This window comes from Notechis scutatus, chromosome 3 (assembly GCF_049901735.1).
Source record: "Notechis scutatus isolate UNSWTSFEM ecotype Mainland chromosome 3, rNotScu1.2, whole genome shotgun sequence".
Lineage (NCBI taxonomy): Eukaryota > Metazoa > Chordata > Lepidosauria > Squamata > Elapidae > Notechis > Notechis scutatus.
This window is the reverse complement of record NC_142011.1, coordinates 167,475,155-167,488,386: the sequence shown is the minus strand read 5'-3', so window position 1 is coordinate 167,488,386 and position 13,232 is coordinate 167,475,155. Positions and strand designations below refer to the sequence as shown.

The following is a 13,232-nucleotide window of genomic DNA, read 5'->3' as shown; positions in this document are numbered from 1 at the left end:
GAATATGGTGGAGTATGGATAGGGCTAATCAGGACCTGCATAGCTAGTATTCTGAAAGTATTATAATTATGTCACTCTGTGTTTCTTGCACTTTCCCCTCTGTAACTTTTTCTTTTAGGTTCTATATTTGCAAACTCACAATTTATCATTCTTAAGATATTTTAATATCCAGAGTCTTTTAAATATGGGAAACAAGTAGAATAGAGCAGAATACCTTTATTGTCATTACATTCCACGAATACAATGAAATTTGAAAGCTACCTCAGCACAGTGCCCCAAACACCACATCACAATCACACTACAGAGTATTTAAAAATTAAAATAATTAAAATAATAATTATTATTAAAAACCTAGTCTAAAACCTATCTAAAACATTTAGTAAGTTAAATAGTTTAAAATGCCACTATATACATAGGACTAAATCACAAATGCACTGTTTGATTCAAGACAATTACTGCCTTGGAAAAGAAACTGTTTCTCAATCTATTAGTCCTCATTTTAAGACATCTATAACGTCTCCCTGATGGTAACAGTTCGAAATATGAATGACCAGGATGAGAATGGTCTGTGGATATTTTTAGTGCTCTAGAGAGGAGTCTGGTCTTCGCAATCTCTTCCAAAGAAGAAAGAGAGCAACTGATGATTTTTTGTGCTGTGTTTATAACACTCTGGAGCATCTTCTTACCAACTGCAGAGCATCCAGCATACCACACCGTTACACAGTATGCCAAAATGCTCTCGATGGTAGAACTGTATTGAAGTATTGTGGGGTAAGAAGTATTGTGGGATGATTAAGAGAATAAGCTATAGAATTGATCTCGGTAATGAAATTGTCACATGACCTTTAATTTTGATTTTAGCCATAAACTAGTTGTTCTTTTTATGGATTTTTCTTATAATTTCTTAAAAAAATTCTTATGGAGAAAATATCTCCATAAATAGTATTAAACAATTGCAACAGTAATATTTTGCTCTGTATGCCTGCAATATTGTACCTGCTTACCTGAGAGTAACTTATACTTAATTTGTTTTTGAATAAATAATTATGGTTAGAGAAAGACAAAAACTTGTAAGTTGCAGCATCACGATTCTTTCTTTTCATGATCATTTCCCTCTTCAAATGTTTAATGCACACATTTTGAATAAGAAGTTAATAAACATCTAGGAGTTAGTGAATAAATTTCTAATGGACCAGAATAATATCCTTGCTATTGAAATTGTAGTCCAACTTTAGCCAACATATCATCTCTAGATGGGCTAGGATTTCAATTTATTACACTTTCTTGGCTAAACTGATGTATGTTTAAATGAGGTGTAAAGCCTACTATAATTTCAGGCTTGTTGTAGGACTTGACAGGAAATGATTAAGTTTTTTTGTTTTTTTTGCTATCACAATCTGACACCTATTTTTTTAATTCAGAAGGACAGGTTGAAGGCCTGAGATTTGTCCTAGGTAGATTATCAAGACAGACATGGCAACTTCTTTTTTGCCCTTGATGGCAGTATTCTTGTTCTTAAATCCAAAATTTAGGCACTTGAGGGCCTTGTAAAAAGCATTGAGGGCCTTGTAAAAAGCAAGGAAGGCTGTGTATCATCTGGAGCAAAGCTGGCTGGGGAGTTGTGGGAGTTGAAATCCTCTAGGCTTAAAGTTGCCAAGGTTGGCAACTCCTGCTCTGGATCATACAAACTGTACTCAGTACCATCTCATTATTAATATTGATTCTCCAGTGTTGAAATAAAGTTCAGCTGCCAATCGTGTCATCTTCCATATGTAAAAGGGAGTTGGGTGCATTTTGATCCTACATCTTTGGAGACAAAGATTTTTTTTCCAATCAGTTTGATTTTTCATGCTATGTATATACAAACTTGCTTTCTATACATATATCAGAAATGGTGGGTGCTAATCTACATAAGATTACAGCATAATAAATGTACTGCATTAAACCTAAACTACTCCAGGACTCTTGCCCAGTAAATGTAAGGAATAAAATGCTATTTCTATCTTTAATCATTCTGGTTGTATTTACTTTTAGAATTTCTGACAAAAGACAAAAATGGGTACATCTTGTGAATTTATAAATTGAACACTTTATGATATACATATTGCTTCAAAATTTTGGGTTCCTAAATATATATAAATATTCATATATCATTTTTAAAAACCAATTCATCTAAAAACCTCAGTATTCTTGTTTCCCCCCACTACCTATGTTTCTTTATAATTTTATATGACATAAACATCCCTTTAAAAAGAACTAGAGGGAATTTCCTAGCAGCAAAGTCCCTTGAGCATTAATTATGCTGCTTGCCAGGATATACAGGATGATTAGTTGGTCTTTGGAAGAAATGAGTACAGGGGGAAAAAACACACCTGCCTTCACAGAACGGTAAATAAGAGATACATATAAAGGAAAAGCTACTGTCAATATCCTTTCTACTCTATATTGAAGAAAACACTTAAGTCTAATACCACAGTGTTGACTAGCAAAGTATAGAAAGAGTAGTAAAAGCAAAGATCAAAAGCAAGAAAAACATTGAGCACTTTCAGATTGCTCTAGTTATCTTAATAGTTATCTTTTTCTTAAGCCCCAGACATTCATCTAGATTTCAGTCAAAAATATATTTATTCTACAATTTGGCTGAATTTATTTAATTGTCTGCAATTGTTTCAATTCTATTAATTCCTCTTTGAGTTGCATGTTTATTGTAACCATATGACTATAAAATCTGCTGCTGCTTATGCCTCTGCATCTCATTCAAACACTTAAGCTTGAACCTAGGCCATGAGCAAGGTTTTTTAAAACTTGATAGCAATGAATAAATTAAAAGCGTACTATAGAGCATGCCTGCAATTATCACAATCAGGAAAATGTTAAACATTTTTCAGTATGCAGCAAGATTTTTTTTTTCAACCTAGTGTTTTCCTGCAAATTCAAGAATTTGCTTTTTTTTTTTTTTTTACATCAACCAGGCATTGATCCGCTAGTTGTGACAGGAATTGATCAACTGGCTTGTTGTCCAAGCCTGAAGTCACGAGTTGAAGAAAGTGGCAATACAAAAGTAACTAGCTATTTAACCAACAGGCAGGGAGAAATGCCTGCTATCTCTTATCTAAAAGATGGTGAAACAAAAGTTGCAGAGTGAAGAAATCTACTTGACGTGGAGACAAATACAAGATCTGACACCTCAATTATCCAACAAGCCATTTAAAACCATTCTGAAGAGGAGGAATATCATCTATTTTGCAAATCACCCATTGGGGCAGGATTTTTTTTTTTTACTATAGTATCTTGGTAAGAATTCCAAACATACCAGGATCATTATCAGATGAGATTCATAGTCCATTTAATCCAATAATGATTGCAAAAACAGGATGGATATGTCTTTTATGAATACGACATGCATCACAGCATATAGTTTGACAAAACAGAGCTTATTCTATCAGATGTTATGACCTCTATCCTGCATGACTGAATGTGTGCAAGTACACATTTTTAAATGAAAAATGAAAAATAGTTTTTTCTTATCAAAACCAGTAATATCTTTCAAATAAAATTCAATTTAAAATTTAAAGAAAGTAAAAGATTATATAACCAACTGGCTAATATATAGCTGAAGTACAATTGCTGCATCTCTTCCCATTGGCTATGCTGGCTAGGTGCTAAAATTGTCATTTAATATCATCTGGGAGGCTATTAATTCCACACTTCTGAAAAGAATCTTAGTAGCATTACGTGTCTCCTCCAAATTTGATCCTGAAGAATTAGGAGCAAAATCACTTGTGAATTTGAACGCTGACCATAAAAATGTTGTGGGGAAAAAACTGGTAATTTTATGCTAACAAATTTGAAATTTATAATTCTTTACTCCTCTTAATCTATAAGAAATCCAAGACTCTCCTCCTCACCACCATAAGCCACCCATGCTGATCTTTTAATAGTAGATCTTTTTTTCATCATGATATTCAAATTATAGATTTCCCTGTTTATTAATTCATCTGTAAATGTTTCAGTTCTAATAGGCTTTTTCAGTCTGACCATTACATCTATCAATACTGTTCATTACAAGCTCATTACATCTGTCAATACTATTGCTGGTGACCATACTTTTTGTGATAATCGTGTCATTCTGATGTTAGCAGTCTTAGATATTATTATTAAGACACATATGTACCTTCATATCCCTTTTTCTTAACAAATGTAAGGAATAATTCTGCTGGAATAGGGGAAAATGTATGTTGGATTCAGTGTAAACAACAAGAAGGGAGACTTCAAGAATTACTTTTAAAAATTGTTTTTTAATGAAGAAATAATTCCATTCCAAAATATAGACACACAATTAAATAGTTTAATCACTTCAAAATATGTCCCCAATAGGCTTAAACACACACACGCACACACACACAAAACAATACTTAACAGCAATACAAAAAAAACCCATACAATAATAGTCCTGTTTACAATACCAATGCATAATGTAAAATTTGCAGTGTGTCTAGATTGGTGTAAAATAACAGTAGTTAAAAACATCAGACAGTTAGTAGCTACAAGATGTAATTCTTCATATTTTTTGGTTCACAAATAAATTTCTGTCTTGTCATTCAAAGTTCTGGCACTGAATTGAACCAACCTAACAGCTGCAACCTGCAGTTGTGGTATTTACAAGATATATCTACAGCAATTCCAAAGAACTTATAAGAATGGAGGAAAGTGGCTAAAGTAAAAGGCAGACATCTGTGCTAAATAATGATGCAACATTTTGTCTCATGCATATAAGAAAATACATATTATCACAACAAAGGCCACACACCTTTTAATGCAGTTTTAAAGTTAACATTACTACTTACAGAGATTCTATCCTCTCTTTTCTTTCAACATTCAAGAAACCTGCTATCTTCACATTCTAATTCCTGCCTCTTAATGATCTTTCCATTAACAATCCACAAAGAGTTTTGGGCTATAGTAATTAGCCATGAAAAATGATAAATGGCTATTTCAACCATTCCAGCAACTTTGAGGTTCGCCATCCAAACATGTTTAGCAAACAAAGACTGTATGGGCTAAAACATTGGCACATTTGGGACAAAACTCTCACTCAACTTCCTCTACAGGCTTGTTTCATTGTGCATGGAAACGTATGTCTGTAACACTAGCTTTGGGCCTGGATTCCTTGGGCATGCAAGTTGATGTACATCTGATAAGGACATCCACATAATATCTCATTCCGTTAGGTCTTATGACATCCCAGACAAAATACAGAAACAGGTGATCTCATTAAGGCCTTCGTTAGTGAAGTTTTATGCAAGCATATCTTTATTCAAATTTTATACTCACACATTGGCTAATGACCCAGGAGGTTGAGTTGCTGTGTTAGATGACGATAGTTTTGATTCCCACATGCTGGATAGAAATCAGGAGAAAGTATTGTCCATACTGAGCCACTGTCAGCTTAACACTGGTTGATGTACAAATTTAGATTTTGGTTTTGGAGGCAAATGGAAAAGTGCTTTAACTTGGACTTCCAGAGTATAAGAGGCCACCTAGAGCTCTGCTTTGGGGAATCTATGCTGAAAACAGACTGAGAGAATGGTACATATGTTGTGATGACAATAAGTGTTGCACAGATTTTCCAAAGTTTAGACTCTTGTATGAGCTTTACATGCAATGTGGGAGTGTAAATTAAGCACTATATCAGAGAAACACAATCACTACTCTAACTGTAGGTATCTAGCTGGATTTAGATCTTTTTAATGAAATTTTGCTTCTCTTTTAGAAATACTTGGCTGGAGTCCTGAGCTGTCAGCAAGAATTGCCAATATACTGTCTATTATTAACTGATGTGTGCTAGGCACTAATAGAGAGTAACCAGTTCCTGAGAGAAGGGCATAGGAGAGGTAAGTTGTCAAAAGTTATGTATCCACCATGTGAAGATGGTAGACACTACAGGAGTAAAGAGTAATTATTGCACAGGTGGGGTTTCTGGGGTGTCTCTATGTAAACTTTTTTTTTTAATTATTTTCTGCAGTTCTCTAAATTCTGTGATTTGACTCCATAGAGACAATGTTGAGAAAGACACAAGAAGGAAGATGCCAGGAATAGCAATTATTTTAAGCATGAGTGAGAAAATTGCTAGAGTTATTTAATCCATAAATCTCTGATCTGAAGCCTGTCCCTTGTAGAAACAACAGAAAAATTCAGTTTTTAATTTGGACAATACAATATATAAGCAAGTTTAAGGAGTTATTATTCTTTTAACAATAACTTTGGATTTACATATTTGAGCTTTTTTAAATTCATACTTAATGTTAAGTTGCATCATTAATAAAATATTGCCCTAAACACAACAATTTCTAAATCATTTGCTGTTTTCCTCGGGGCTAAAATTTGCTTGTAACTAATTTACTGTATAGGGAAAATAAGATTTGCAAAGTATCTTTTCCATATATAATCCTCAGGGGAGCAGTCTCCTCTCTATTATTTTTTAAATAGTATTTATTCAAAAGAGATACTGCTGTAATTACATAATGTATTATTTTTTTTCTTTTTAGAAAGGACACACCTCCCGCCATGTGCTTTTCATATTTAGCAGATTACCCCATTTGTCCCCTGAAGAAAGTCTCTCTACTCATTCCAGGAGTGTCCAGAAGGTAAGATTAAAAAAAGGCAAGATGGCAGCCATGATAATGTGATGTTTATGTACCTTGCAAGATGTGCATGGTGGCCATCTTGATTTTTTCACAATACCCTGCAGATAGTCCTGGCCCATTTCCAAGAATGCACACAAAATAACAGGTGGCTGACTAAGGCAATGCACATTCAAAAATAAGAAAAGAAGTAATTGCAAGCAATCTTTTAAAGCCTGTACATTTAAAGCTGAAGGCCTCAACCAACAAGATATGAAAGATGGAGATAATGTGAAAGAAAGTGGTAAAACTGCAACAAAATAATTCAATGAAGATTATACAATTAGTTTAGGGATTTTATGGCACCTGTGGTTTATAAACAGCTTTAGTAACGAGTATTTCAAAACATAATTCACAGTTTTAAGAAGATCTGTATTGATTTTAAAAACTAGATTCTATATAATTTGAATGTTGTTTTTTGTATATGATTTCTATTTGGAAAGAAAATATTTACACTAACTTCTATGGCTGATTTGTTAAGATTATATTTTGAAAGAAAACATTCGTTAAGTTATGCAGTAGCCCTAAGTCATAGAGATACTTCTTAGTGCATTTTGTACAAGTTTGTTTTTAAATTTTCATTTATTTATTTTGCAGAAATATTAAAAACAAATTGCTATCCAAAGATGCAATATTGTAATATCAACATGTGTGCAATTCCTAGTAATATCTGTGAGAATTCTGCAAGTGTGGTTGGGTTCAGTATTGCAACTATAGTTCATTTTTGGGCTATAAATATGTACACACAGGAGTATATTTATTCAACGATAAATGCATCAATATATTTTTAAAAGTCCCTCCATGGAAAAACAATGTACAGTGTGTAGGAAAGTGTTCTAAAACCTCAAATTATTCGGAAATCAAACTCCTAATATAAACAGTACTGTCATTGTAAACTGAACAGGTTTAAAAGTATGTGCAAAGGGTTTCTATTTTGTTAGTACAGCCAGTGTTCTTCATCAATAATAAGCCATGTTACATACGATGTAGTTGATATAATTTAGCTTTTAAAAAAAACATGTTTTTTTAATCTTCAAAAATAAAACACCTACAAACTAGAACTTGGCAAACAAAATAATTGTGCTACAGTCTGGAGACCTAGTTGGTTAGAGAGGCTGCACTTGATTTTTCACTTCTTTGTTGAAGCTGGCAGCTAGGCTATCTTTGTCATTAGTCGGAGTGTTGTCCTCTTCTTCTTCTTCCTCTTCCTCCTTCTCTTCCCCCTCCTCAATTCTTACATCACTTTCATTATCCATTTGACTGCAGCTTTCCTGTCAAGAAATGTTTTAATACTATTTATCACATTTCATAGAAACACACCAGCCCTATGTAGGCAGTGTACAAATGTGGAATACTCACCGAGTGAATACTCCTGATAAGCCCACCCCTCACTGTTACTTGGATTAGGCTACCTACCTGTAGACACATGATTCGATTTGTCTTAGTCACATTTTATTTTGCTCTTTACTCTTACAATTTCAGCTCTGCATATGCTAGCTTTCAGGATAGGTGCAGATTTTCTATTCTGAATGCACAGTAAAGCATGATTGGTAGGAGAGCAGAGTTACTAAAAAGACTATTCCAATTCATATAATACCTGAATAATATTATAATTAAACTTTTGTGTGTATGTGTGCTGTGAGTGTATCTTGAGTTCTGATCTGTGCATTTTTCTTAGCAGAATTTTTCAGAAGTGGTTTGCCATTATCTTCTTTTTAGCACTGAGAGAGAGTAACTGATCCAAAATTAACCAGCTGGCTTTGTATTTACAACAGGATTAAAATGGTCTCCTAATTTCTCATCTCATGTCTTTAATTCTTATCCCAAAATAGCTCTATATCATCAAAGCAAAATATCCATTCATATCTATTAGCAAGTGAACAAAAATCTATCTGTTCTAAAGTAATACTCTATTCTACTACACATATGTACAGCATATAGAGCACATGCACATTTTTGGCAACATTTCCCGATTCTTTAAAAGATATCCACAAACAATGAATGGTAATAGAATGTTGACAATACATAGAGATTATGGTAACTAGGTTTTCTTTGTTTAGGAAGGACGTCATTTGAGAAAAGATGCATCATGTCATGAATTAAACTTAGGCCCCAAAAGGAGTTCCATCTGAAAAAGTTACTCCATAAATATTATGATCGATAAAAGTTGAAAGCCATGGGAAGATGAAAAAGTTATAATAGGACAAAAGTCATATTATCCATCTAGAAACATAATTGTGGCTTTAGAATTTAAATCCTGGAAATTAGCCTTCTTCAATATTATAGTACTAGATTACAGAACCACTTCCAGTACATGCTGGTTGAAAAATATGGGGTAATGTTAGTAACATACCTGGAAAATATCAGGTTGTTGATATTTTTTACATGAAAAAACTCCAAGCATTATTAATAAAAATATAAAAAAATTATTAGCTTCTAAAAAAAGGGATGGGAACAAGAATATGTATCTTGTGTGGCTTGGCGATATAATTTTGGACAGAAACAAAATTGAAGCTCACTCCATATGATAAATAGCTACTGGGAAAAAGCTGCCATGAAGTTAGCAGATGCATTTAGAAATGGCTCTTTCTTAGCTTTCCTACATCTTCACCCACTTTGACATTCTGGACAGAGTTCCAGATAAAGAAATATTTTGTTTGAGGCCAGATAATTTGGATTGGCAAACCAGATTAGACATGTATTCTGAAGGTCTTGCATATTGATAATGTTCCCAGCCTGATATTCATCTAAAAAAATAAAGCAGGAGTTGCTATTTCTAGTGCTTACAAAAAAGAGAATTAAAGCTCTGTCTACTAATATAATTCAGTATGGTAATGATTCAGCAATATTAGTATTAAATAATTGCAGATAACTTCTATTGATCTATATGAAAATGAAAATCTGCTTGTATCTAGATTGTATGTATCAAGATAATTCTGGCCTTTAAAAACTATATTAACTTAGTAGAATCTGAAAAATAATTATAGTTCAATTATGTGAGATTAAGTATTTTTTAAATAATCTTACACTTGCACTGAAGGCTCTTCCACAGCATTTAAAAAAGGACTAGAATACTACAATTCAACCTTCTGTATTAATGTAAAATAAAGTATTAATATTCAAAATTACTCATTGTTTTTTTTTTTTAACAAACTCTGCCAAAAGCATTTTCATCTGTAATCCTTTGAATGACTAACTTCTTAGGTTGCACTTCATAATTTTTAACACGAGTGGCTTAAAACAAATTAGAAACCTTTGAATATCATTGACACTGACAAAATCATGATCCATCAATTGCAAAATGCTATTTGCTTGGAACAGCTTACACCTCGCAACGGTACATTTAGCACCATCAAACAACATCTACCTATCCCAGATCTTTGGAAAGGACTTGATAGGTAGATAAAAATGCCAAATCCAGTCTAAACATCTGACCGACTCGGCTTTGAAACATGTAGACACTAATTATGATACATGATAACCCATATGCAACTCATTTGCATCCAGAAAGCAGATTTATAATCTAAATCATTAAATCTAGTTTGAGAAGTTATGTTTCATATCATTCTTTCCAAAGGTGGTATTCATTCTACCAAGTAGCATACTTGGCCCATTAACAGGCCCATAAAAACAAACCACATAGCCTATAATACTTTCAATAGCTTTTCCACTGCTACATAATAGGAACTTATTCTCATTTGACAATTACAGTTAGAATTGCAAAATAGTTACAGTATTGCAAAATGATTACAGTATATTATAATATATTGGTGAAGGGAAAATGTGTCCTCCCCCCCAACCCTGCATTCCAATCAGCATAATTGCTGAATGAAACTGATTGATATCAGTTTTAAACTAACTTAAAACTTACTTGAGAGGAGAGTGATACAAGGATAAGTTACTCATCCTTGTAAGCTGACCTGTAAAAAAGAAAGTGAAAACAGAAAATGTGAGCAGCCAGATCAGTGCACCGTTCTATAGAAAATGGGACTCAAGAGGAGTGAGAGGTTTCATATGGACATGCAAGAATAGCTCACACCAAATGAAGAGGTTAGCATGCAAGAAGAAACTGTGAGAAGGTTGTTGCTGCAGAAAATGCTAGAAAGGATGAAGATCCAATTTGTTCTTTTGAAAGAAAATGGCATTTGCTACAAGGCCCAACAAAAAAAGAGAAAGAAGATTGTCTGGTAATTCTTATTTTTAAATACTTTAGGCAGTTATGGGCAATCATTTCTCATTTATATTTGTAACTTTTACAATATACTCTTTTAAAGGACATGTACAAATGGTCCTAAAACTACAAATTTTCAACAGCATTTAAAAGTGCTTCCTAAGATAGAGTTAATTTGCTCATTAATCAGTATTCCTTACATATAGTGAAACAGAAAACACCTTCTTATATTTAGTCCTTTGATCTCTTTAATATTTCTTGTACATAAAATCCATATTCCCAATAAATAAGCATAATGCAGGCAGATTATCTGTTGGTTTAGTTAGAAGTGACATTTCAACAAACTATGCCAAGAACCTTAGACTTTAGCCTGATATCTATTATGCCAAAATAATGGCAGGCAGAGATTGCTATCTTTTTAAATTGCTAGAAATTTTTAAAATACTAGAAAATTGCTAGAATAAAATATTGCTGCTTGGATCCTCATATTATGCTGATACTTTATGAGATCCTAAGATTTGAGAAAAACTTGGTGAATATGATGGCTAGTAGCAGCTAAAGATTTGGCAGCTTGATTACACGCTGTTATTCATGTATTTGTGAAATAGGTTGTATAATTGCATCAAAACAATTGTGCATCAGTGACTTGTATGTTCTACAGTTTTACCACTGTCAGAAGTTATGCTATTATTAGTATCTGATGTAATTTCTAGGGACTTTGTGAACTAGATCACTGGTTTTTTTTTGATAATGTCTTTGCCCACATTGAGAGAGAATAAGATTCCTACTACTATCAAGTATACTAGTTGCAGCTTTCTTTAGTGGGCCATACAATTGGACTAATCTCCTTTGCTTATTTGCATGGTAGATGATAACGTTTTAATTTAAAATTATTTATTTTGCTGAAGAAAAGACACTGTATTTAAGAAGATTTTAAATAAGATGAAAGTTCTACCTTTGGAGATTAAGTCTTGATGGCTCATTCACACATGCAAATTACTACTTCCTTTCACAGTATAAAAATGCCAAGAATGCATGTGTGAACACCCACCTACTCTCAGTTATTTTGTGATGCACACTGTTGACAGAGCACGTTACTAGAATTTGTGATGCACCAACTAACAGCTTGTGAAGGTTAATGTCAGCCTATTAATTTCAGTACAAAAAGTACTTCCTGATTATTCACAGAAACATGAGTGCATCTCACTATTATTTGAAATCTACACTCTTATCACTATATTCTTCCAAAAGAAATAAAATCTAGGGTAGTGAAATTTCTTTCAGCTATGTACTTTTGTTGAGTTCTTATCTTATTTTTACCTGATATGCTTCATCTTGCAATTTCTGCTTCAAATACTCCTCCATCTTGAGTTCATTCTCTAGTTGGCAGACTGAATCATTTTCATAGTTCTCATCATCAGCTCTAACATAAGAATCTCCATCTTCTGTAACCCTAAACACAATTATTAATAAATAGGGTTGTGCAATTACTGCCTGACCTACTTCGTACACAGATACTTCTATGTGAAAGCAGTAAGTTCCATCTTATCTTAGTCTAACTTTGCAGAAGTAGTGGTGGGCAGACATAATATACAGCCCACACCAAGTCATTTATTTTGTGGAATGTGAGCTTAGAAAAATGCGGTACCTTTTTTCATAATTTAACTTTTGTAAAGCAGATTGCCTAGAAAGTCCTTTTTGAAAATCAGAATAGAATGAAAGTAGTAGAAAATTCAGGGCACTGTGAAGATTCAGGGATGAAGTAGGGAGCTCTTACAGTGGCTGTTGTGAGTTCCCATAGAGTGAATTCTGATGCTGATTGTGATTTTATACTGATTAAGGTAGCTTTCATATGTTTGTACATTCTTTTTTAACATTCTGTTGTTTTTATTTTTTATGACCCTCTCAGAATGGCTTAGATGGGTCATATACATCAATTAAATAATAATAGTAATATGCAGAACTCTGTATTTCAGAAAAGTATGAATTATCTGGTAGACTACCAGTTTGGTATGTTGTGGTGAATATCAGAATGTTTGGTGCCTGGAACTGGGAATTATATGCTTTTACATCCTGTAAAAGCACCTCTTAATATTTTTCCTTTTCAGTAGAATGGCATGAAACATGTAGAACAAATTCAATTGTTATCAGAGAAGAATGCAGTCCAATTTCAGTTTACATTGGTGTTTCTCAATCTGAGGAATTTAAAGATGTGTGGACTTCAACTTCCAGAATTCCCCAGCCAGCCAAGTCCACATATCGTAAAGTTTGTTATCTTGAGAAAAACTGATCTTTTTGACTTATGGTACCTGCTTGATTTGCAATGTTTCCAGAATGTGATTGCCAGGGCAACCTTAGCCCTTCTTCACTCTTTCCAT

At 33.4% G+C, this 13,232-nt stretch overlaps 1 protein-coding gene across 25 annotated transcripts in view; it reads right to left on the bottom strand.

The window, feature by feature from the left end:
• Positions 1 to 4,278: 4,278 nt before the first annotated feature.
• The window catches only part of DTNA (dystrobrevin alpha), a 188,657-nt gene continuing 179,703 nt past the window's right edge, over positions 4,279 to 13,232 (bottom strand). For 14 of the 25 annotated variants that reach the window (XM_087961678.1, XM_087961683.1, XM_087961687.1 and 11 more), the window contains 2 exons: positions 12,175 to 12,307; positions 4,279 to 7,954 (listed from right to left, as the gene is read on the bottom strand). In XM_087961678.1, coding sequence (XP_087817804.1) covers positions 7,790 to 7,954; positions 12,175 to 12,307 — 298 coding nt within the window. In that variant the 3' untranslated portion in view covers positions 4,279 to 7,789. Of the gene's footprint in view, positions 7,955 to 10,554; positions 10,604 to 12,174; positions 12,308 to 13,232 lie in introns of all 25 variants that reach the window. The other 11 variants (XM_087961689.1, XM_087961692.1, XM_087961694.1 and 8 more) reach the window with 1 other exon arrangement.